The 26,662-nt window shown below is 35.6% G+C and overlaps 1 protein-coding gene across 1 annotated transcript in view; it reads left to right on the top strand.

Moving 5' to 3' along the window:
- The window catches only part of CPS1 (carbamoyl-phosphate synthase 1), a 123,906-nt gene that overhangs the window by 16,358 nt on the left and 80,886 nt on the right, over window positions 1-26,662 (top strand). The window contains exons 2-13 of the mRNA XM_010994790.3: window positions 3,195-3,304; window positions 6,301-6,445; window positions 7,372-7,461; window positions 9,725-9,781; window positions 12,298-12,390; window positions 14,705-14,794; window positions 16,512-16,640; window positions 17,199-17,305; window positions 18,177-18,315; window positions 18,920-18,997; window positions 20,759-20,857; window positions 22,566-22,661. Coding sequence (XP_010993092.3) covers window positions 3,195-3,304; window positions 6,301-6,445; window positions 7,372-7,461; window positions 9,725-9,781; window positions 12,298-12,390; window positions 14,705-14,794; window positions 16,512-16,640; window positions 17,199-17,305; window positions 18,177-18,315; window positions 18,920-18,997; window positions 20,759-20,857; window positions 22,566-22,661 — 1,233 coding nt within the window. The remainder of the gene's footprint in view (window positions 1-3,194; window positions 3,305-6,300; window positions 6,446-7,371; window positions 7,462-9,724; window positions 9,782-12,297; window positions 12,391-14,704; window positions 14,795-16,511; window positions 16,641-17,198; window positions 17,306-18,176; window positions 18,316-18,919; window positions 18,998-20,758; window positions 20,858-22,565; window positions 22,662-26,662) is intronic.

Below are 26,662 nucleotides of genomic sequence, written 5' to 3'. Positions count from 1 at the left end.
TTTTGGACTCATTGGAATGAAATAGCATTTGGGGACCTGTTAGCTAGAAGAGGGAATTCCAAATAATAGCTCTTTGTTCAGTCTCTCCATCAATTCATAGGTAAGTCAATTGGCACTTACCATTTTAAACTCATCAGAGGCCAGTGTAGTTAAGTGGAATATAAAGGGTACTACAGGCAATAAACAGAAGCCTTGTAACAATGTAATGTGTAGTGGAAAAGAGGATTGGAAGATCCATAAAAGCTGCCAAAAGGAACAAAAAATATAATTAAAGGAGCAAAAAGACATATTGAACACAATCTCAGGGACTATTTTGGGCAACAGTAAATGTCTCCTCAAATGTATCTTTAAAAGATGGAAAGCAAAGTAGAAAACTAGTCCCATGGAGACAGGAAGAAAAATACCAGATAGAATTGTAGGAATACGCTAACAAAAGTCAGATTGATTATGCTAATTTTTACCTTTCTTTAAAATAATTAGATGGCATCTAGCCCATAGATCAGACAATATGAAATTCTTAGGTGCGAAGAGGATAGAGAAAAGCAAAAGGAAAAATATAAACAGAGGTGATATATTAGACAGGTATGGCTCAGAGTAGGGTAGATAAATTGTTACATAGAAGACAATTGAAATTTGTCATCCACATGCCAAGTTTTGCCAACTAAGTACAGTTATTTTAGGTTCTATCAAAGTTAAATATTATTTAAGAAAATGTTTCCTGCCTTCCCTCCATTTTGTGAAAGCATGTGGGTTACACATGACTTCCCCAAGAACAGAAAATAATACTTTCAGTAGAAAATATTTTTCTGACAGTGAATTTCTATTACTTGGACCAAAGGTTTTCACCTAGTGAAACATGTCAGAGATACCTAGGAAATTTTCTCAGGAAACACATCCCTACTAAGAACCATCACCATAGACGTTTGATTAGCTTATAACAATCTTTGGAAATACACTGAACATAATCACTCTTACTTCCTAAAATCATCAACCTCTGTCTTGAATTATAAATAAAGACTGGTTGACAAATTAAAATATAAAATAAGAATATTGGACTATTAGAAGCGACATGCAAACTTGATTTCCTGATACAGAAGCAGAATTCAGAACTTGTGTGTTAAGCCAATCTCTTGTCAGGGAAATCTTGTCATCACTCATTATTACATTAATTATTTATTGTGGTTTCCTCTGTGCTGAGTAATTCCAAAAGCTTTTTTAGTTTGGTGGCTGAGAAGATAAACCACGACTATTTAAAGGTAAAGTGTGAAGCTTGAGATCTTGAACACTGGTTCCAAAACTGTAGATAAAATAAAACTTTACCTCAAAGATCATTTGAAAAGCAGGTGAAGGACATCATTCTTTTGGCTAACTCTGTCCGTGGACACTCACATACACACTCATACACACAACCACACATAACATGTGCAGGACAGCACTTTCTCAGAAATATACATTGAAATCTATGCATTGCAGCTCCAATCAAAAAATAAACTTGATATTGAGCGGAATACTGTAAACATCAATTTTAATAGAAAATACTCAGATAGTTTTGTGTGTAAATAAAAGTTAATATGTATACACACTACACATAAACAATATATAGGCACATGGTGTATTGGTTTAAAGATAATCAAACACTACGTTGAAGAGCAATCATTCCAATGTCAAGGGACTTGTGTACTTTGCAACTTAAAGAGGGACCTATTTCTACAGAGACGATTACTATAGAAAAATAATGAGGCTTTACCATTTTAACACTTAAAAAGATGAGTTCATTTTATAAAGCTAGAGAAACGTAGAAACAGAGGTCTACAAATCATGTATTGTGTTCCTGCTGTATACCAAGGTTGGTGTGTGTGTGTGTGTGTGTGGTAAGACTGGAGGTGGATGGCAGAATACCAAACGATTGGACATTATGAGTCCAGAGCTAAAAATGTAAGGAAAGGAAAGTAGAGAATTAGTATGTTTCTGTCTTTAGTGGCTGCACTTAACCTTTGCAGAGAGAACAGTGCAATGATCTTTCTTACTTCAGTAATTTCAACGCAGCCAAATTTGTTTCATCTGTATCCCTATTCATTCCCCCAACCTCATTTTGAAAGAGCTCTCAGATATCATATTATTCTATGCTTAAGTATTTCAGTGTAACTCTTTAAAAAATGAGAATTCTTAAAAAGATATAACTATAATGTCATCATCAATCTTAAAAAATATTACACTAAATATAATAAAATATCAATTCATTATTCAAATTTCCTTAATTATCGCAGAGATGTTTTCTTTATAGTTTGTTTAAAACTGTGACCCAATTATTTTGTCATAGGGTTTTTCACAGAGTCCAGATTTTGTTCCCCAAAGTGTGGTTTAACACCTTCCTCTCTCCTCTGAACTTTATGGAAATTGAGAATTAGACCTAAATTCTTTCAATAATAGAATTTAGAGTATTTTTTTTGAAGAATTTGGAGTATTTTCTTTACCAAAAATTTTATAGAAGCTAGTTCAAAGATTCGTATAGTAAAATAGTCAAATTCAGAATGCCTTGTAATCTGAAGAGAGACCCAGACATGAATATAATTAACTCTACTAAAAAGCAGAAATGTGATATATTTTCAGATGTTCCATCGTCCTTGCTTTTGCATCAGTATTAACAGAGTGATAAAGTTTCCATTTCTTTATGATCAGAAGGCTTGGGGAGGGGGCAGCCCCTGAGACAACTCCATCACACACAAGAGCTCTGCGGATTGCCATTTGATAGATAACCTTGAAGATTCCTTCTAGCTCTAAGCCTCAGAGTAATGATGAGCTGTATGGTACAATTCACAATGTTTTTGCAAACTCATGAATTTCCCTTAAAGCTATATGTGAGCAAAGGTAAGGAATATTAAGAGAGAAAAGACAGACACATAGCATTTCTGCTAAATGGAAACATTTCCAGATTGTCAATAACTCTACCAGGAGACAATGTATTGACATACTTCAGTTCCTCTTTCAAGCAAAACACAATAAAACACCTGCCAGTGACAAGAGCCATACATTTGAAGAAAAGTGATAAGTAACAGGAGAACGACTCCAAATCCAGTATGGTTTCATCAAATGTGCATTTATTTAGTACATTGGTGTATACTTTTGGATTTTTTTTCTAGTAGTTGTGTTTCATATTTTGTATTCTGCTAAAATTCATGAATCTGTTTCTTTAGGCACAGACAGCACACATTGTCCTGGAAGATGGAACGAAGATGAAAGGTTACTCCTTCGGCCATCCATCCTCTGTTGCTGGTGAAGTGGTTTTTAACACTGGCCTGGCAGGGTGAGTAATGCTTCTATTCCAAAGTTTTATTCTTCCTCTGTATAGGGGAACAATGGGATGATCTTACTCACGGTGGGAAACTGAAGTCACTGCATCATCATAATGACACCACACATTGTCCTGAAGTACAAGCCTCGTGCTTGTACATAGCCTACTCCCGCCTCCCCTGAAAAAAGGCATAGACACAAACTCTTCTCTGCTGCTGTAAAGGAAAGAGAATATGGACACTGGTGTTCCCCTGATGAAAAAAAAAAAAAAAGGAACAAAATTGATTCTAGAAACTTAGGGCGCAAGTTATGTGAGATTTCCAAATAGCTTCTGCACAGCAAGGGGTGTGGATCTGATCAAGGTGAGAACCAGGAAAAGGATAGGTAGTACACTCTGGTGCCATTCCGTGAGTAACGTTAAGAGTCAACTTTGCACGTCTAATATGAGCTACTAGAGGGAGCTAAGAAGGTCCTTAGGTATTTTATCTAGTTTCACACTCTAGTAAGAAAGGTGAAACAACAGATAAATTTATTGTCTTAAAGTAATCAACGGGAGAGGACGTGCATAGGTCTGATATTTTCAAAATTAATCAACTGAGACTGAATTTGGTATTTAAGATCTGCTAATAGGTGTACAGCCACAAAGATAAGAGTTGCTACAGAAATCAGGAGGCTGTTCTTATCTGGCCAACAAATGCTCCTCTGGGAACCAGGAGGTTGAAGTTTTGGTCTCAGTTCCAGTGGTAACTGATTATGTGATATTGAGAAAATCATTTAACCTTTCTGAATCTTGGTTACCACATATAAAAAAAGTGAGGGGATTGGATTAGAAAGTAATTTAAGACTAGGGGTTAAAAAATTTTATCAAAAGTTTCCATTAAAGATTCAATAAACTATAAAATGTTTGATGAATTCTTTAGGGAAATTCAGTTAGCCTTATATAGACAAGGAGGCTTTGGGTTAACTGATACTGAAAGATATTGATTGACCAAACTTCCATTATACTATTAATGTGCATTCTCCTCTAAACTCTTAGCTCTCTGAAGTGAAGAATATTAGATGGTTTTTTAAAATGGTTCCACTGGTAAGAACATTAAATTACAGTGTATGAAACCTGTTTGCAAAGTTTTGCTTCACCAGGCAATTATTTAAGCTTTTCGACAGCACTAATTACTAGCTGTGTTAATATACCTGCCAACAAACGACTGTTTAATATACATCAGGATGATGGAGAGCACTGGGGTTTTCTTCTCTGTGATAGATTGCGGGTAATAAATCTTGTCACATCACAAAAGTCAAACAGGACCTGATGGATTAATTTGCTTCCAACACTACAGTTCTCTAGGACAAGCTGTATTTATTCATTTACTGGAGAATATATTGTAAGCGTATGTTTAAGGGAAACAGCCAGTTATTTTATGGAGAGAAAGAAGAAAGGGAAGTAAAATTAAATTAATTAATGATTTTTTTTGATGTAGAAAAAGGCATACATTAAAAAGATTAGTCCACAGATCCTATTTTCCACTGAGAAATGCTGCTTTTATTCATTGAGTGGCTCACTCAGTAAGGTGGTTAATAATTAAGGGGGTTATTTTGTTTTTCATCTTCAAGAAATGCATTTATATTGCATGTAAGCCTTGGTTAAAAAATTATTAGTTCCTGACAGGTGAGAGGCACCTGAGAAATTAGCTGACGGATGGGTGGATAAATACCACAGTGCTCCAGTCACCTTAGAGGCTGTTGAGCTGAAAGACTAAGTGTTCTGTTGACAAAGGGAGCTCTGGGAGGGGCTGGTCTGGTTGGGGGTTGAAGAGTTTATGTTGACTATGGCCTGAGCTGAACTTTATTGGTTTCGAGGTTGTCATTCTGTCCCCCTTAGCACCTAAATTCACCTTCAGTAGTAATCCACAAGAAAGATTCGGTTTAACTTTCCCTGTGGAGAGTGAAAATGCAAGAGGGTGAAAAAAATCTCATTGCAGTGTATTCCAGTGCATAGAATAGCTATAGATAGACCCAAGTATTTATGAGGATAACATTTCTTATTATTAAGAATAGGAATTCTACGTATAGTTTTATTTATATATAGAACGAAAATAAGCACACATGTATTCTTATTTTTACCTCCCCAAACATTAAAATAAAACCTTCCTGCATTTCTTCCTAATTTTACATCAGTACTTTAACAGTTATTTGGAATCTTTTAATTTAGATGTCAGAAATGCTTCAGGTCAATTTTTGTGGGATTGATTTCATTCTAAGTTGATATTAACTTTTAAACATATACCTCTTTCTATAATTAAAATATTTAAAAAATCAACTCTATTTAGTATTTCTTTCATAGAAATTAACTCACTATTTTAAATGTTTAATGAATTTTAATAAATATATAGACCCATGTACCCACTGCTGACATAATCAAGATGTTCTTCACTATCATAAAAGACATTAAAAAAAAACTTTTCAATTTTTGATAGTTAATATTTTGGTGAAATGTCAGTCCTCAATAGTAAATGTCAGTTTGGATTCATTCATATCTGGTAGGCTAGGAGAATCTTTAGGGTATCTGCAAACTTTAAATAGAGCAATATTTAAAAAACTAAGATCCTATGAAGAAATTTTTAAAGAATCAAATAATTTAAGAAAATGAAGGAATGAAAATTAAATGAGAATATGCTTTAGTACTTGAGTCCATTTTTCTTTTTTTGTTTATTTTTCAATTTTTAAAATTTTTATTGACATGTAGTTGATTTAAAATGTTAGTTTCAAGTGTGCAGCAAATTGATTCAGTTATACATGTACATCCATTTTTCTTTTCATATCAATCGTATCATGGCGTAAGTTTCCATATTCTATCATAAAACTTCCCTAGGTTTGGCAAAATCTGGAGACAGGCTTATAGGATTTTATTCTCATGTTCTCTAATTTTCAAGGTTTTAATCATTAACATTGTGTGTGTAGAATACAGTTACATACATTTTTTGCAGGTAATTTTTTGGCATCTTTATCCAGGTACCCGGAAGCTCTTACTGACCCTGCTTATAAGGGACAGATTCTCATCATGGCCAATCCTATTGTTGGGAATGGTGGAGCCCCTGACACTTCTGCGCTGGATGAACTGGGACTTAGCAAATATATGGAATCCGATGGAATTAAGGTAGTACCAGTGATGACTATTTAACAAGTATAGTTGGTTTATTTTAAGAATCTAGGCTGGACAAAGTTTCAGCCTCAATACTGTAGTACAAATCAGTAAACTTATATTCTCAGCCTCCTTCCAAGGTATATGAGAATCATCTTTAACATGACTTTATTCTGAATTTCATTTCTCAGGGCATTTTGGATTTGTTCTTAATGCTGTGGATGAAACTTGACTTCATTAGGAAAATGTTATAAGTTCAGATAACAGCTATGCTTCGGGAATTGGTATTGAATCGCCTTTTCAAAGAATTTTAAGAATCAGCTCTGTATCAACTATTTACCTTTTAATCTTACCTTCTTTAGGAGATGAATAAAAGATAACTTGTATTTCAGTCTAAAAGTAAACATAATTAAAATTTCCTATTCAAGGTAAATTTGAATAATATCTGAAGAATGTGAACCAGATAATTCAAAAATTTATACTCCAAATTCACCACTTTTTTTTTCTTTTTTATCACCACTCTATTTTTTAATGACTTGGGACTGATCATTTAATTTAGATCTGCATCTCACAATTTCCCCCCAAAATTCAGTCTCCCTTATGTAAATGTAAATTTAAAAAATTATTTCATTCTCCATGTGCATTAAGCAAGCAGTTATTAATTAGATTATTGATAATGCCATGAGGGAAAAATACAGGGTGCTGAGAGGTGAGACCTAGTTTGGCAAACCAGGTAAGACTGTCTTCCACATGATAATTAAGGTAACAATTTTATATTTTAAGAGAAAATTGTTGACCATGTTTTTTTCTTCAAGTCTCCAAAATTTTAAGCCTTGTATCAGTGGATCTAATAAATTAAGTGAGCTGACCCTTAAGACAAGTCAGAAGAATTGGATAATATTTTGTTTATTTATTTTAAAAATGATCGCCTGTCTTTCTAGGTTGCAGGTTTGCTGGTGCTGAATTATAGTAATGACTATCACCACTGGCTGGCTACCAAGAGTCTAGGGCAATGGCTACAGGAAGAAAAGGTGAGAAATATGATAGGACATCCAGCATCACTTAAGGACAATTGGTGGGGTTTGTGGAAAGTTGGGAAGGCGTATGTCATTGAAAAGGGCCAAACAGATGTGGCAGTTTGGGATCCTTTTATTTGAGAGAGCGACTCCTTCTGTTACTCAAGGGTGGGAAACATTTTAACTCCGAAGACCATATATTTTCATCTTATCCACTAGATGGCACTCATACATGCTTTGTAGCATTTCTCTTTCAGGAAAGGGGTTAGAAAAAAATTTAGAATTTTGTGTTCTTTGGAGCAACTTAACTTCCCCTCCTCTTTAACCAGGATTTAGATATGTAACTTGCATCACAGGTTCTAGTACCAGCTCCACCTTGTGTGACCTTGCTCAGGTCATGCAATCATACCATACTTTCTTCGTTTGAATTCTTATTGGATATAAGCAGATTGCCATCAAGTCTCTTTGGCTTAAAGGTTATGACTCTATGATGTATAATTAGACATCATCTCATTTGAAGAAATAAATGAAAAAAATAAGTTACTAATCTTATCTTATGTCTTCCTTACTTTGAGTACTATTTTCTAATCAGATAAGAGAGTCCTCCTGGTTTGAATGTCAGACATACTTGAAGTTAACGGACCTGATATACTAAGCATCATTTCCAGTGTAACTGTAGCTGCATTATGTTAAATTGCTGCTGGGCTTGTAACTGACAGAGTATTATTCTGGGAAAGCTCTGCCTCTCCAGCAAGCCAATTGGGGCTAAATGTTGCTTCTTTCTAACAAATCAAAAAGTTTTGATCTTGGTTTCCTGGGTCTCATTCTTGCTAAATTTTAAAAGAGAGAAGGTATCTGTATTATCTCCTAGGTCTTTGCTAGTTTCTTCACAATTATTATCTGAATTTACCTGTTTGTAACTGTCATTCAGGAAGCTCCTCCTTCCTCCCTTTAATATTTCTTTTGTGTTATTTAGGCATCTGATATTACGGTCCCTCTGTGTCAGAACTTAAAGTTTAAGTATAAGCTTAAGCCGTGGTTTGTTAGTTTGTTTTCAGAATGTGCTTTGAATCTTCTTCCATGATCAGAGACATGCAGAGTAGAAGAGGGTCTAAGATAATAGCCAGCTTGCCTCCTTCTATGCACAGGTGAGGGAAGACGGCTTGCTCAAACATCACTCAGATAGCTGGTGGAAGCAAAGAAATTAGAACCTGCCTTCTGATTCTTAACTTACTGCTCTTCCCCCTTTATCCATGGGGGATGCGTTCTGAGACCCTGAGTGGGTGCCAGAAACTGTGGGTAGTACTAAACGCTACCTATACTATGTTTTTCCTATACGTACATACCTATGATATAGCCTAACTTGTAAATCAGGCACCTATTCCTGCATCACTACTCTTGTGCTTTGGAGCCACTGTTCAGTTGGAATAAGAGGGTTACTTGAACAAAAACACATGGTACTGCCACAGTTGACCTGATAATTCACATGGCCACTAAGTAACTAACAGGTGAGATACACTAGACAAAGGAGTGGTTCACATCCTAGGTGGGACAGAGCAGGATGGCAGGAGATTTCATCACACTATTCAGAATGGCGCACAACTTGAAACTTATGAATTCTTTTATTTCTAGAGTTTTCCACTTAATATTTTTAGACTGTTGTTGATCGCAGGTAAATGAAACCACAGAAACCAAAACTGGAGATAAGAGGGGGACCAGCTATACCACATCTATCTCTATCCAGCCTAGTCAAAGAAACTAAAACAAATGGTGGTGTTGCCTGACTTACTAACAGATTGGGCAAAATTCAATACAGACTGACTATGTAACAAGCAACTTCAGGAAAAATGTGCCAGTAGCCTATTATGTGCCAGGAACATTTGGTTCACAGCATGGATTTATATATTATTTACTTATCTTTGCTTATGAAGTTCACAAATTCCATTATTTCAAAACATATATGTATATATAAAATTATATTACTTATTTAACATCCTGGATTAAAAGCAACAAAACTGTAGTGGAAGACTGATGTTCAGAATCTCTCATTTTTCATTCTGAAGAATTCTGAAGAATGGAGATTGAGTCCTGTGCCCAACCAGAACAGCAATTTACCTTGTTCTCGCCACATGGTCGCCCTGGATCAGAGAAAAGAAGGAGTAGGGAAATTATTTACTACTCAGGAAGATAGATGATGTCAAGTCAGTATCTTCAAAACACTAGACTGGATCTAATTTCCTCCAATTTTACTGTCATGACAATTTTATGTTTCTTATAGGTCCCTGCAATTTATGGAGTGGATACAAGAATGCTGACCAAAATAATTCGGGATAAGGTAAGACCATCATCATCTTCAGCCAAATCTATGTCTCTTTACATATGTATGTGTATATGTATATAAAGAGACACACACACACACATACATATATATATACATATATGTATGTGTGTGTGCGTGTATTTTTCTCAATGAGCGAGGAATCCATTGGTGTGTAAAAGAACAAATCTGGCCATTTTCTGCCATTTGGGTCTCTGTCATCCTGTTTTACTATCTCTGGTATAATTTTCAAGACTGAATACTTACTAGAGTGCCCACTATGTGTTCACTATCCCAAGTGACAAATCAAGGCCTTTGTAATTCAGCTTACATGACAGGGCTGGTGAAATAAGAGGAGGAGGTAACTAGGTGTGTAACAGTTTTGCCTGAATTGAATGCCTACCTGCTGAAAAATGAAGACCAGGAAGTATACAGCACTGGTGCTGTTACCTGTTTTGTCCTCTTGGAGGGTTTATTTTTGGAATTAGTGAGTTATAGTTCATGGGTGTACTAGGTGAGCCCTGCATACCCTGCTTGTGTTGTCTCGGTTTTGTAGTCTTTCTGGAGATTGTTCCAATGACCAAGATGATAAAAGGTAAGATTATCTTTTGCTTTCATATCTGATTGCTGAAACATTTGACCCTCCCTCTGAGAATATCTCATCACCACCTGCTCACTTCTTGTTGTTGTAAGAGGTGGACACTATTTTTCTTATGTGAAACCTTCATATCCCAGGCCAGAAAGAAATTGCACCTTACTAATGTTAACTAAATTTCCTAAATGCCACTAAAGTTTTCTCATTGAATTATATGTATTTTCTTTAAAAAAGATACAATTTCAAAGTGAAATAGATGTTTCAAGAAAATCTGCTGTAGATTCCTTGTTGGAATATGTATTGACACAGAATCTCTGCAAATGGAAAGAAAGAACAGCTTTGAAAATAAGAGCATGGCCACATAGCCATGGCCAGAAGGAAGGCAGAGAGAATGTCCAGTCCTTGCACTCTCCCTCTGACTTTATACCCTCCTCCATGATTTTCCTGAGAATAGATACTAGTGAGATTACATGTCCCAAGTAGAGTTTTGGGTTTTCTTAGCCCAGTGATGTTGTGGGAGGAGTAAACAATGATGAGGCTTCCAGAATGAGAGAGGAATGAAATCAGGAAATTCAAGCTGCAGAATTGGCAGGTTGAATAGAATATGTAATTAAGGCCTAGTAATTTGGGAAAACATTTTACAAGACCTATTGTGTTCTTCATGTGATATATTAGCTTGAGGTTAACACTGCTCTTATCAGAGGCAGTTAGGTTTTCAAATTTTGGCTGAATAGAATAGCACAGACAAAACAGTCATTTTGCCTAATATATTTGATTGTGAGTGATGTGGGTTCATACTAAAAATGTATGTTGTGGCTTTCAGTTCTATTAGTCTTAGGTTGAAAAGTAAGGCTGTTATTCATTCAGCGTGCTTTAAGAAAAAGGTAATGAGAACAGAAAGCCAAATGTCAAAATTAGGTATCCATAAATATCAAGGAATTCTGTGATTTGGATTGGGAAAGTAAGTGGAGACCATTATGAAACTTAATAATCCAATGTAGAAGTGAAAATGTTTTTTAGTATTTTTCCCAGAGTGTGAGTTAGTCCTCTGCTTTTAATAAGCACACTGAAATAACCATCTGAATGATGTACTGACACTCACTTACTTCCAAGTTACTTCTTCCCCTAAGGAATAAGTTTCACAGGGAAATAAAGGCTTTCTTCTGTTTCCTTCAAAGCAACAATTTCCTTGGATAAAAGCAAATCAGTAAGTTATCTTGACTCCCCCTCATAACGTCTTGATTAGTGAATATAATATACCATTTTCCTAATTAGATCAAGACTTACTAGACTTATTCACGGATGAGTAAATCTCAAGGCACAGCTAATAATAATAAGAAAACATTTGCCATGTTCAAACTAGCAAGGTTAATTTGTGAAAACGTCACAGGTTAACATTCTTTAAAGTTCAGGGCCTTAGGCACATCTGGACATTAATATGTCTAAAGCAGTGAATATTTTCATTACCACTTCTCCAAGTTTATAACTTATACAGCATTTCACATTTTTTTGTGAATTAATTTTACTCTTTAATCAATTTCCGTTTTTTTTTCCTAATTTTCTACAATTTTTAGATTTCCTTTTTTCTCAATAGATTGTTTTGTCCACATCTCCCATGAAATATCTTTAGGTCATAAGTACCCTAAATACTCTGATTCGCACCTACACGGAACCTGAATTCTGTTTCCTTTTGACTTTGCTTAACTCAGGTGACTGTCTCAGCCCTAAAAGAACTAATTATACTTCCCAGAGTTTCCCAAAATGTACCATGCAGACTACTTCATCTTTCCAAGCTGAGAAGATGAAGCTCTTTTGCTGATGGCTATAAGTAGTTATAAAGACATCTGAATACTGGAGCAGCTGTTAAGCCCCTATGAATTTATCCTGTCAGCACCTTCTTTGTTGCTCCCTGTTAACTGTCTAATTTTTTAATTGATAGGGTACCATGCTCGGGAAGATTGAATTTGAAGGTCAGTCTATGGATTTTGTGGATCCAAATAAGCAGAATTTGATTGCTGAGGTTTCAACCAAGGTGAGAGATTTTCCTTTGTATTGTGTAGTTTTATTTCATTTCCTTTAGACCTTCCTTTTTTGTAATATCAAGATCTTCATTTAGGCAGAGGTCATCTTCCAGAAGTACCAGAGTTGAGGGGAAAAAAAGAGGTCCCATAGCAGCTAAAGTGGATGTATCACAAAATCAGTGCATTTTAAAGTTAGTAACTTTTACCTACAAGGAAACTTTCAGGGGCTGATTTAGAGACTGTTTACTATTAGTTTAACTTTTCTTTTTTCCTTTTGTGATTTCCCAGGTCAAGGCTTTAAAAACGTCAGACAGAGGGCTGTTGAATTGCCAGAGACAGGCACAGTGACAATCAGGAGTCAGAGCTGATGGTCTGCCGGAGAGCCAGGGGCGCTTTGTAGGAATCAGACCCAGTACTCAGAGTCTGGGGCTCCTACTTGTGCAGAGTTACAAAAGTATTCCTGAAGACACTGAAGATTTAATATATTATAGCTCAGTCCAAAAATTAGTGTTCCTGATGACTGTATCACCCCAAAGTGAGATCTGTTTAGTGTATATTTATAAGAAGCTATAGAATACAGCTCATAAAGAGGTCTGTTGGTTTTGATTGAATATCTATTAATATGGTTGTGAGTATCTTGGGCTGCAGTCCCTGTCCTTCAGGACCACAGAGTTTGGTGGGGTAGGCAAACAAGTAATCACCGAGGATAGAATACTGTGGTCAATGCCATCCTGGAATTTGCAGGAGGTGCCACAAGGGCAGACGTGGGGAAACGTCAGATGAGACAGACGGATCAGGGAAGGCTCTGCAGGTTGTTGTTCTGAGGTATAAAGAACAAGTAGGCAGATGGAGACTGAGGAGAACTTCGTTTCGGGCAGAAGAAGTGGAGTGTGTCGAAAGGCACAGAGGTGTGAAACAATATGGTGGGTTTGAAGGGTTAGGCATAGTTTGATGTGTCTGACCAGAGGGTTCATACATCCAGGTTCTCACATTTGGCTGAAGATGAGGGGTGATGGACGAGGCTGGAGTTAGAGGGCTGAGTATCATTGGCCAAATAAATCAATGGAACTAGAGACCCCTGGGAACCTATTCAGCGTCATTTTGGAACAGAGTAAACTGGCTGAAAGAGCAGGTGACTAGAAGGTTATTGCAGCCAATTAGGGGAAAATCCCTGAAAGCCCAGGCTGAGCAGTCGCAGCAGGAGACGAGACAGCAAGGCGGTTTGGACAAGTAGGGGCAAGAGGTTTCCACCGCATTTCCCCATGAAGTGATTCGGTTTGGGACGCAGCATGCCAGAGGGCCATTTTTATAGAATTTTAGAGTTTAGAACTACCTTCAGAATCTAGCCTAGCATGTTCTGAATGTGAGGAACATTGGCCTGGAGAAAGTCACCTTGAACAAATTCTGCAGTCAAATAAGGCTGAAAAACACTGCCTAATATGTTCTTCTCTTAGAGAGTCCCAGTAAACCCATATATTCAACTTTCTGTGGGGCCTTGCTTACTTCAGTCATTCTATATGGAGAGTATATGATGCGTTCGTGTAGAGACCAGATTGCAAATTTCATCTTTAACAAATTTTGAAAGCGTCCTAAATTTTGAATGTGCTAGCTAACTCTCGAAGCTGGAACCAGTGTGGGCACCCAGCCCTCTAGGCTTTCTCTCTCTCTCTTTCTGTTAAATCTGTGAAAATGGATCTGACTCCAAGCAGTGCTTAAAAACGTAGGTAATGATTATGATATGCTCTGGGATCCTTTTATGAAGTCTACCATTTAAATGCAAATGATTGCATAGTAACCTAAAGGGACCGGTGTCTACACTAGCTTAGCTATCCCTCTGACTTAGACTGATTTTACCCACTAGCTCCACTGCATAAGCCTGATGCACAATAGCGTTACCCCATCCAAACTTTACTGCAAGTTGAGGATCAAGTAGTGTTTAAAGCATGATGTATCTATTACTACATATGCCAGTGCTGAGTCAGGCAGTAATACTTAAAAACTCCATTGCTACTGGTTGTTAATGAGGCAAAACATGGGAAAGATGGTTGTTAATTATGGAAGCAACCAATATCTTAGGGATAATTGTTATTGCTGTAATCAACATTTTATATAAAACAGCAAAATACTCTTTTCTCATAAAAAGGATACAGTTTGTGGCATTTGCTGTGCCTTTCTTCCCAAATTGAGTGTTAACTGCCAGTCACTTCCTAGGAGTTAGCAGTCAATCTGTTACCCAGAGCCAAGCATCCTGAGATGTGTTTATGATATTGGTGTGTTTCTTATAGCTGAAACTTCTCTCTTACTCTCTGGTTTTTAAAATGGCAGGATGTCAAGGTGTACGGCAAAGGAAATCCCACGAAAGTCGTGGCTGTAGACTGTGGGATAAAAAACAATGTAATCCGCCTACTAGTAAAGGTAAGTGATTTGTTCCATCTGAGGGATGAGGATTTGTGGTATTGATCATTAGTGTTCATCTGATTTCCTCTGTCTGTTTCAGAGAAAGCTTGTGTATTCTCTCAGGATGTCGGGGATTTACTCTCTTCTTGTTGCCTCTGATCAATGAGATAACACATTTAGCCCTGTTTAAATTAGAGATGTAGATTACTGTTAAAAAAAAAAAAACCAAAGGCCACAGAAGCACAGAAGAAAATGGTAGCTGTTTTTTTCACTTATTGGCTGATATTCTGAGACATGACACACTCAGTTTCTTTGGGTTTAGAGATCACAGAATAGCTAGTCTGTAAGAGAGCTCCCCCTTTTGGGCTACATTTATGATGTACCACATGTTTGTAGGAGTTGTGCCCTGATCAGTACAAACTTTCATTTGGTTTTATATTAACTCTTAGAGAACCAATTAAAATTTAACCTTAAAAATCCTTGAGGAGAATGTAACCAATGTTTTCTTAAATATTGTTTTGTTGAGATTTCTCCTTCTCCTCTGTCTTTCTCTCTGTCTCTGTCTCTGTCTCTCTATCTCTTTTACACATACACCAACCTTCTGGATATGTTTGCATAACACCAAATAAGTGTGGGTAGAGGGGAATTCTTCAATTCATCTTTTTTTAGAGAATCTTAGCAATACCCCAAATCATGATTTCAGATGCTGGTCAATTTTATTAACAAAAATGTGCATGGACACTAAGAGTAGATAGATTCTATTGCAAATGTCTGCATGTCACTGCCTGAGGGCTCTCTGGTAGGTTGGAGGCTGCTGGCAGGCAGGAAGCAACACAGAATTAATAATCCCTGGAGCAGCCCCAGCCAATGACTGGAGAGAGTCAGTGTATACATTCCCCAGCTCCTTTGCCCCGTGGCTAGGCTGTCTTCCAGTGGATTTTCTGCACTGGCTCTCAGAGCTCCCAGTGGGCTGAAGCTCCGTTTGCTCCCGGTGGTAACTGCCCTGATAATACATACCTTATTAGGGTCTTTCACTGTGTTGCTTTCTATCAGTATTTCTTGGAAATGCTTCCAAAGAAACTTCTTTCCCTCAAATTCTTATCTCAGGAAATGCTTCTGGGAAAACAATCAAAGACATCTTCCTGTCCACTTTTGAATAGAAAAGTTTTAATTTTTCTATTGGAATATACATATTGTATTTAATATAAGAAAACCCTAGGAAAGAAGTCTGCTTAAAATTTAGTCAAACAAAAAAGAATTAAAAAAAGTGAGAGGTAGATCAACTTAAATTTTGCAGAAAATGGATTTATATTTTTTTTTAACGTTTTTTTATTGAGTAATAGTCATTTTACAACGTTGTGTCAAATTCCGGATTTATCTTATTTTTTGCAACTCCTGCTCCCCTAGCTAGTGAAGATACCTGTATTCCTGCGTGCCCAGTCAAAGCCTTTATGCGCTGTAATCTCCTGAAGTGCAGGAAAGTGTGAGAAAGTGCATCATCTATTTTTTCAGAATCAAAATTTTAATAGTGTTTTTTCTCCGCTTTCTATTCTAGGCTCCATTTCCATGACGCAAAATACCATGAGTCACCAAAGAATTTCTTGCTCAGTGTTATTTATTTGAATCATGCACTAGGTTTCCCTTCCCTTTAAGGAGTGGGTTAGCCAAGAGAAGGTCTACCACCATGGCAAAGAAAAATGTTATTAAATTGACCATTCCTGTGTTTCTTTTCCAGCGAGGAGCCGAAGTGCATTTAGTTCCCTGGAATCATGATTTCACCAAGATGGAATATGATGGGCTTTTAATTGCTGGAGGACCTGGCAACCCAGCTCTTGCACAACCACTAATTCAGAATGTCAAAAAGGTGCAGTGAACCTGGGGTGGTGTGTATCTTGTGTATGAAGTGGAAGGAGTCTGCTCTTCAGGGCTGAAAAGACTCTAATATATTTTATTTATTCAATTTTTTAATACTCCTATTTGTGACCTCTGAGGCAATGTCAACACAGATGGCATATAGGGGAAGCCATGGAAGGGAGGGTACCCCAAGAAGAAGAGGCAAAGTCACTGGGATTCTATCCTCGAGTTAAGAGTGCTGGAGTCTGATCTCCAAATGTGTTGTCTCTACAATCGTAAAATGACAACTTGTGTTCCTCACCGTGACCTTGGGACCTATAAGATCTTCAAGATTTTAAAGAAATATTAAATTAGATTTCGTTAGTCTGAATGTTAAGTACATTTCATTGAATTGTAATGCTACAAATTGTCAATCATGTCCTTATTTATAGTGTAACTTTTTATTCGATTACTATTCTCTTCAACTTGTTAAATTAAGGGAGAAAAAACGATGCTTCATTTTATTCCTTCAGATGTAGCATTTTTTAAAATTGTTCTTACGGATTAACAAATATTCTCCCTGATTTAGGTTTTGGAGAGTGATCGCAAGGAGCCATTGTTTGGGATCAGCACAGGAAATTTAATAACAGGATTGGCCGCTGGTGCCAATGCCTACAAGATGTCCATGGCCAACAGGTAAAGTATTTATGCTTCTGTTTACATGTCCAGCTGTCTCTGAAATATTGTTAGTAACTAAACGGAAAAGACTTAGAGAACTTACATGTCATTTTCTTCAGAAAAAAATAGACAACCACACTATTACATGGTTCATAGTTGTCGGACTACCTGATACCACTTTTGTTACATTTTTGAAAGGCAGCCTTCTCCAACGATAACTTTGCCATAGTTTAAAGTTATTTTCCTTTCCTTGGCATAAATTGAGGTTAAAATACTCAGTCAAATGATATTCCAAGGGAAATTGTTCTGATTTTTAAGCTTGATTTCAAAGCACTGAGAACATTGTAAAACTCTAGTGTGACTTATGAACCGAGAAATCTTTAGACCCTCTTGGTTTTACTTCCTTGCCCCAAATGATGTTAATTTATTCAACATGGAACTTCCTCTTGAGCTCACCCTCCACATAAAGTATAATTCAAAATGATTCAGGACTGAGTAGTTTTCTTTTTATTATCCCCCAAGAACACTCCTTTGGCTTTAATATTACTATAACTCCCTTAAAATAAGTCACTTATGTTTGTCTCTGTTAAGCTGGTGAGCAAATCTTAACTTTATGTTATGAGTACAATTCCCCTTTTCTAAAACCGATTATAGAAGTTTAATAGATCTGATAGTTAACACACAACAAAGCCTCCTGAAGCGATTTTTGTTGCTAAAATTATTGGGATTACTAATCTATGCCTTTTCTCACAGAGCAATTTTCACTAAGCATTTCAAACTTCTGAATTTAGAAGGCATTTTTTGTTCACTATTTTACAACTAATGCGTTACAACTAATTCCTCTCTTCACTTTTCCTTTTCCCTACTCCTTTTCACCTTTTCTCTCCAGAGGGCAGAATCAGCCTGTTTTGAATATCACAAACAGACAGGCTTTCATTACCGCTCAGAATCATGGCTATGCCCTGGACAGCACCCTTCCTGCTGGCTGGAAACCACTTTTTGTGAATGTCAATGATCAAACAAATGAGGTAAGTGCTCTCAATAAACCTGTTGAGTCGGTGATGAGAAATGCAGGGCTTTTAACCTTTCTCTTGTTTATGCTGGCTTTTCTGGGGTGTGTATGTGGAAGAATTCATGTTATAGATGATTTCCCAGAGCCCTCTGCTTTTAAAAAAGTCTTTTCTCTCTGTCTTATTCTCTCATCTGTTAAGATCCTCTCTTTCAGTGGTTAATCAATGGCTGTCTTACACATATTTATTATAACGGGCCATTGGTGGAGTCTGCTTTGGCCCAGTCTGTGCGGGTCTCTGGGACTCACTTGGCACTGAAGTTGCCTTTGAGAAGACCCTTGGAGAAGTAATTTAGGAGGTGGAGAAAAGAAGAGGATTTGGGTTATTCTGAACAGAGCCTAGAGGAGCCTCAACAGCTGCAGACCAAATCAGGTGTTTTTAATAAGGGAGCATTGGTTGTCTTCACTGGCTTATTTTTATTAGCATTGTTTGTTTTTAGAATATTCTTAGACATTTAGCTTAATTTTTGAAATTTGAACTTTATTATCCACTGAATCATACATCACCCTGGTTGGCATTCATTGTTACAGGAGGAATTTCTTCCCATTTCTTATTCCTTTAGGGAATCATGCATGAGAGCAAACCCTTCTTTGGTGTGCAGTTCCACCCAGAGGTCAGTCCGGGGCCAACAGACACTGAGGTATGTAAGAAAAATGAGGCCTATTGTATATTAAAAAAATGTTTTTCTTAAATCAGAAATGTACTTATGTGAAACTTGGTAAACCAAAATAATCACCTAGATGGTCCTGGTACAGAATATTTTTAAAGAGTGCTTTGATAACACCCTTATTGCATGAAAACGTCCCATGAATATCATGGAGGAAATTTCTATTTTAAAAAAAAATTTAAAGTAGGAAAGCCCTTAAGAAACCAATGCAATGCTATTTTTATTTAAATGATGTTCACTCTAATATATTTAGTTCTGAAATTTACAATTGTTGTACTATGCAAATGAATTCCCTCTTGCTCTCTTGTTCTCATAACTGAAATGAAATTTTAATCTCCCATCTGTGACTTCACAAAAATCCCCATGGCAACTGGTTGTGTAGCCACAAGGGAGAATAAACAGCAGGAGGAGCGGGAGGAAGGGTAAGGTGTGCGGGAGGCAGGAGAGCATGCAGGCACATACAGATGAGTCAGATGGCTTAAGGAAAGAACCATAAGGAATGCTTAGAGGAGTTTAGTTTATAATTGAAAAATTTTCACTTTTATGTGAGCCTTTGGTTGAGTGTTCAAGAGCATTTTCCAAACAAGAGTTCGCAGTGACACTTAGAAAAGTCTGGGAAGTCTAGAATGACTCTTCCTCTTCCACACCCTAGGGCCTCCAGGGGTGATGCTGACAATTCTTCCTTGTCAGTAGAAGCTCTCAGAAAAGACACCTAGGTAAAATGAGGAGAGTAAGAATCTTCCCTCTGCAAACTCTGCTTCTTCATCCCTGAGTTGCCTTTTCATATACTTGTCTTTTGTTCTTATTTTAATATTATTTGGAAATAATGGTTCTTAACAGTCAAACTCAGAACATTACCCACCCATGATGAAACTCAAAAATAAAATTTAGTTAACATACATCTACCACCTAAAACACGCTAAATTCTTTTTTAATTTAAAATTTAAGTTATTTGCCTATATTACTACTTCAGACTAGGAACATTGAAATTAAGATATGTGATATCCAGTATCACTTAATTTTTTTTTTTGGTCTTGCCAGATAGTTGCAAAATGAATATCTTTGTTGAAATTTTTCATGTCTAGTGCAACAGCAGAAGTAAAATCATCGATAAAGTTTAAAAATAATCTTTAGAGATATCTTTACGTGTGATACAATGTTTAGAGACATTTTTAGACTTGATAGAAAATTTGAAATTACAATATTTCTAACTTTAGGGAGCATGTCATGTAGTTTCTTTTTTTTGCATACCTAGACTTTTATTTAGAAGAAGAAAATGATTCATACTTAGGCTGAAAATGACATTCTTAAAAGGCATTATCTAAAATGTTCATTGCTGAAAAATTTCTTTTGATAGGATTTGACATGAGCAGTTAGAAGTGTTTACTTGATCTAATTTTTTTAAACTTTTTTTTTGGTGGGGGTAGGAAATTGGGTTTATTTATTTATTTATTTTAATGGCGATATTGAGGATTGAACCCAGGACCTTGTGCATGCTAAGCACGCACTCTATTACTGAGCTGTGCTCTCCCTCTGATCTAATTCTAACAGTAAATATTTAGTTAGTTTTGCCAGCTTTGGCAAAAAAAGCAAAAAACAAGTATTGCACAAAAATAATTCCTAAAAAATCATTTGTTGCTTGTCTAAAGTTCAGATGTAACTGGGTACACTGTATTTTATCTGACAATTTTATGAGTTTTGAAACTTCTAACTAGTTGGTTTTATTTTTTCTAGTACCTGTTTGATTCCTTTTTCTCACTGATGAAGAAGGGGAAAGGGATGACCATTACATCGGTTCTACCAAAGCCAGCCTTAGTAGCATCTCGAGTTGAGGTCAGTGTATTTGCGCTTCTTTTTGGTTTATGTATTTTGGATTTTTCTCTATCATGTGGTGATTTCTTTTTTAAGTGAATGATATATAGCTTTTTTGATATCTATGAAAAATGATCAGTAATACTTCAATCACCCATCACTTTGCATCTAATTATTTGTTCTGTTCTTGATGATTCATTGGATGTTTATTGGCATGCTCATGTTTTGATTTGAAATCATATTTTTCAAGTTCACTTCTAGAATGTTTTTAATACAAATAATTTAATGAAGAGTAAGGTTTAATTTAGTTTCAAGTTTGATATACTTTCCATTACTCAATATGTCATAGCCCTGTGTATGCTTGAGATAACAGTTCGACTACAGAGTCATTATAGATGATAGAATTTTTGTTTCAGCTAGAAGATTTATTATTCAACATCATAAATGGAATAATATTTTACCTCTAAATAGAAGATTGATAAGGATTAATATAGAATAAGACTTGAATCTTTATTTGTTTATATGTGTATGTTAATATGAAGAGGCTTCTACCTATTTCCTTAATAGTTAAGGCACACCCACACCATTTGTTATGTAAAATTTAGAAGGATGTGTGTGTATTTTCAAGTATATATATATATATATATATATATATATATGCATACACACATGTATATCTTCTTTTTATGAACAAAAATAATTAATTTATATGTTTACATGAAATGATAGTTGAGTTAGGTGCTTCGTTTTAAGGATTTCTATGACAGCCTCCTTTCCTGAAATTAAGTGGTTGGAGGTAATCCAGCCACTCAGGGTGGAATCAAACCGTGGATTCTTGCTAGTTAAAGAAGCTATGTACTGTGTAATGTGTTTCTCAAAATACAACTCATGCTTTTCAGATGCTTTTCTTTTTTTAAATGGTCAGGGAAACAGTATAATTTGGGATTCTACATTGCATTGCATATAGTAAGCACTCAATAAATACAAACGAAGTTTCCCACGTCCTTGTCTCTTGCAGTGACCAAAAATATCTTTTTCCTCTGAAGGGCTTTGTGGTTGTGGTTAAAAAAATAAGTAGTAGTATTATTCGCCTAAAATCATATATGCAATTCGTAAGGATTTCAGTATGTTGCCAGAACATGATCTTCTTTTTAATGTATTTTCTGTAAATGTTTTTGGACTGAATTGCAAAGTAACGGTGAAATAAAAATATGAAAGTGTCTCTGTGTCCTCTTGTCTCCTATGTTTTTCTCTTCATTGACTAGGGAAGGCCCACTGTCTTGTTTATATTTATGCCCATCTTTTGTCCAGAGGAAACTCATGGAATACTAATACATTTAGTTAATTAAATTTTAAGAAGACTTTTATCTAAAAAAATTATATCTATAGGTTGTATTTATTATATATGAACATATAGATATACATTTCCATATATATTTATGTAGTTATTTTTAGATATTTATATATGTTTAAATAAAATGTAGGCCTATTTCAAAATTTTTTTACTTAAGTGGAAAAAACTTTATGATCTTTGGAAATTGCTTTTTGAAATTAGAGCTGTTTAAATTGTTGGTCTTTTTACTCAGATATTATATATATTTCAAAACATTCTATTTTAAATCACCACATAAACTCAGACAATATAGTGTATCTTCCCCATACTTAAAAATGCCTAATTTCCCCATATTAATAATAAAAGCAATGCCATTTTGTTTTTAATTCCTTACAGGTTTCCAAAGTCCTTATCCTAGGGTCGGGAGGTCTGTCCATTGGTCAGGCAGGTGAATTTGATTATTCGGGATCACAAGCTGTAAAAGCCATGAAGGTGAGAGAATATGATCTTTGTTGGAATTAATATACTCCCTTTAATGAGTCTAATTAGTATTTTATAATTTAGATTTATGATACTATCTCTTTTCAAAGTCACTATAATTAATTTCCTTCACTCTTCCTTACATGTCTTATTATATTAAAGGAAGTTTGATCACAGACAAGATTTTTAACTTTCTCAGATGTGCACACCGGCAAATTCAGAAGGTTAGATTGGTCTCCAGAATTTTCTATATCACCAATTTATATTGAAAACATGTAAATCTACACTTATAGATGTTACCCATTGAGGTGGGGAACTTTTAAAATGTACTTGTCTTTTGTGCAGAGGAGGGAATTGGGGTATCCGTGGTTCATTAACGCACTTCACATGTTCTCCAGGAGGCTTTGGGCATCTCTTTGGTTGAAATGGGGAAGCTCCAGCTGGAGGAGCAAAGGCAACAGTGTCTTCTGTTCAAACTTTAGAAGTTATAATGTGTCACTGGGGGACTTAATTCCCTCATCTGTGACTTGGACTGGATGACCTATCAGGCTGGTATGGCTGGATTTTCAAGTGGAATAGACAGTTTTATACCTAAGTTGTGAAGAATACCCTCCCTGTTTCTTTAGAGTCTCTTGAAATCTCCCCAACCATTATAGTAAAATAAATCTTTAGAAAAGTTCCACAGTATGTGTAAGATATTTCTATTGAAGAGCTAACTTGGCTTCTCTTTGGTGTCCTTATTTTCCATGATTGTCCCCATTTTGGTGCTAAGCAGGCCATCCAAAGGCAACGGGAGCACTCTGTGACCTTGCCACAGGCTTTGTGCAGTAAAGCCACTCTTACAAAGAGACCTAGCTTCCTCCCTCCCACTGAAAAAAAGAAAGAAAAAAAAAAAGAGACCTGGCTAGGTGAGAGGAACACAGGGAAGGCAGCAGGAGACTAGGACAGCCAACACGGAAAATAGTTGGCCAAAAGTTGCTTTTTTTTCTTGGTTTTATTCAGGATTCTATGTCCAGAGATTTTCACCTGACAGACGTCTGTTGAAAACAGACACAGCCCCTGATTACCTTACTCTTCTTCCCATTTGTTTTTATTTTTAATGCTCTTTTCCATACACTCATGGGTGTTCACTCATGTGTACACGTGTTTTTTTGTGTACATTTTCAAAGTGTACCTTATTTCATTGTATTAAGATTCAGTTTATCTTTAGATAGATAATTTGTGGATATCCAATGGTTCATATTGGTTAGAACACAATCTATGTGTGTTCAGGGTTTAGAACACATTTAACTAGCATACATTCATGTTTGGTAGCTTTATAAAGACAGCATTTTTATAGCTTGTATTTTTTATGTGTTTTACATCTATTATGTGGTTACATATTTTATCTGAAGAATAAGAATTATTCATTATAGTATTGTGATTAATTAGGAGGCTAACAGAGATGAATTTATGAACTAAATTTTTTTTGGTTTTATTTTGTTGTTGTTGTTACTTTATTTTATTTTTTTATTGAAGTACAGTCAGTTACAATGTGTCAAATGCTGGTGTACAACACAACATCCCAGCCATGCATATACATACATATATTCGTTTTCATATTGTTTTTCATTCATGGTTATTACAAGATATTGAATGTAGTTCCCTGTGCTATACAGAAGTTTTTTTAAAAACTATTTTTATATATAGTGGCTAACATTTGCAAATCTCAAACTCTCAAATTTATCCCTTCCCACCCCCATTCTCCTGGTAACTATAAGATTGTTTACTGTGTCTGTGAGTCTGTTTCTATTTTGTAGATGAGTTCATTGGTGTCCTCTTTTTCTCTTCTTTTTTAGATTCCACATATGAGTGATATCAAATGGTATTTTTCTTTCTCTTTCTGGCTTACTTCACTTAGAATGATGATCTCTAAACAAGCAATTCTCCATTGCAGACATACAAATGTTGAATAGGCACATGAAAAAAAATGCTCAATATCACTAATTATCAGAGAAATGCAAGTCAAAACTAAAATGAGGTATCACCTCACACCAGTCAGAATGGCCATCATTAAAAAGTCCACAAATGATAAATGCTAGAGAGGGTGTGGAGAAAAGGGAACTCTCCTACACTGTTGGTGGGAATGTAGGTTGGTGCAGCCATTATGGAAAACCAGTATGGAGATTCCTCAAAAAAACTGAAAATAGACTTACCATATGACCCAGCAATCCCACTCCTGAGCATATATCTGGAGGGAACTCTAATTTGAAAAGATTGAAGCACCCCAATGTTCATAGTGACACTATATACAATAGCCAAGACATGGAAACAACCTGTATGTCCATCGCCAGATGACTGGATAAAGAAGCTGTGGTATATTTATACAATGGAATACTACTCAGCCATAAAAAAGAATAAAATAATGCCATTTGCAGCAACATGGATGGACCTGGAGATTGTCATTCTAAGTGAAGCAAGCCAGAAAGAGAAAGAAAAATACCATATGATATGAACTAAAATTTTAAAAAGCTTAGATTTTACATGTATGATAGCTGGAACTATGTTAGAAAAAATGATGTAACATTTATTAAATTTGAAATTATGTCTAAGTTTTAAAGTGAATAGACACTCATCACATGCATTTATGTGACCTTTTCCTATATAATTTGGTTTACATAAATAGCTATATTCATTATATAGCACGTTCAAGAAAATACTTAGCAAATATATTTATCTGTTGGTATTTTTCTATAGTAGTAAGACCTATAACTTCTGGTGATGATGTTCTCAGTTTGGACTCAGTTATTTAAATTCTAGCTCATATTTTAAATGTATTTCCTTATCTGTATGTATCTATTCAATATTATGTTAATAATACTCTTTTTTAAAAAATTCCTTAGGATCTTAGAACTCATATTGAGAAATGGGCATAGGACTTGAGTCATAAGACTTGGATCAGAGTCTTAATTTTGTCACTCATCAGCTCTATGATCTTTGGCAAGTCAGTTAACCTTATTGAATCTCAATTTCTTCATCTGTAGGATGAAAATTTCTTTCATAGTCTAGCTATAAAAGTCAAGTAAATTAACAAAAAGGTACATTACAAGTTTTAAGGCACTATTTGAATTTAAAGTAGTATGAAATATATTTCATTTTTCATTCAGATCCTCCCCCAGGGATATGTAGGGCTTTCAAGGATGATTTCTATACTTTTATCTGAATATTTTGTTGACATTTTAGAAGAGTTCAAAATTGACATGCTAATAGGTAAAATAACAAGAACCATCTGGCCATGTTTCATAATAATTATTTTGCTAAGTGTCACCCTTATCTGGTTTATAAAGCTATTATCCTTAGTAGCCTACATGAAGAATTATTTTAGTGGTCTCTCCAGATGTCAGGAATGAGACAGGGCTATGAATATCTTCACCCACATACACACACATACAAATTTTTGTTTTCTTTTTTGCCATATGGTCATTTTCTTTTTATATAATATGTATAAACAGTTGTATAATTTTCTTTGTTGAAGCACTACAGCAGGCATGAAAATCTAAAAAAAAAAAAAAAAAAATGGAAACCAGCAGAAGGCTCTCAGTGCTTCCAGCAAGAAGGAACATATTATCATGCATTTTAAACATATACTTAGTGTTGTTCTTCAACAAACGTTAGAAAAGGAATCAGCTTTGATGTTGCCTCTTTTTCCATTTTATATTTTACTCATTCAAGAATTTTTGGAATATTTTATTCTTTTAAGGTCAGTTGAGCTGTAATGTTCAGTAGCATTTGTGGACCGTTAGTCAAATTCTGTAGAAGACATCTCCAGCTTCACTTGATACCTACAGTGGCAGGGAATTCAGGGTGAACCTCATGAGGCAGCCACCTCTTTTGGGATGATTTTATTTTCAAGCAATTTCTTCCTTCCTTTCACCAAATGTTTGTCTTCCTTTAACTTCCACTCAGTAGTCCTATTACTGATCTCTACAGCCTGCAGAATAACCTAAAATTTTTGTTACCTGATAATACCCTTC

Source organism: Camelus dromedarius, chromosome 4 (genome assembly GCF_036321535.1).
Source record: "Camelus dromedarius isolate mCamDro1 chromosome 4, mCamDro1.pat, whole genome shotgun sequence".
In the NCBI taxonomy this organism is placed as follows: Eukaryota; Metazoa; Chordata; class Mammalia; order Artiodactyla; family Camelidae; genus Camelus; species Camelus dromedarius.
Note: the sequence above shows the minus strand (reverse complement) of the source record. Positions and strands in the feature narration are given on the sequence as shown.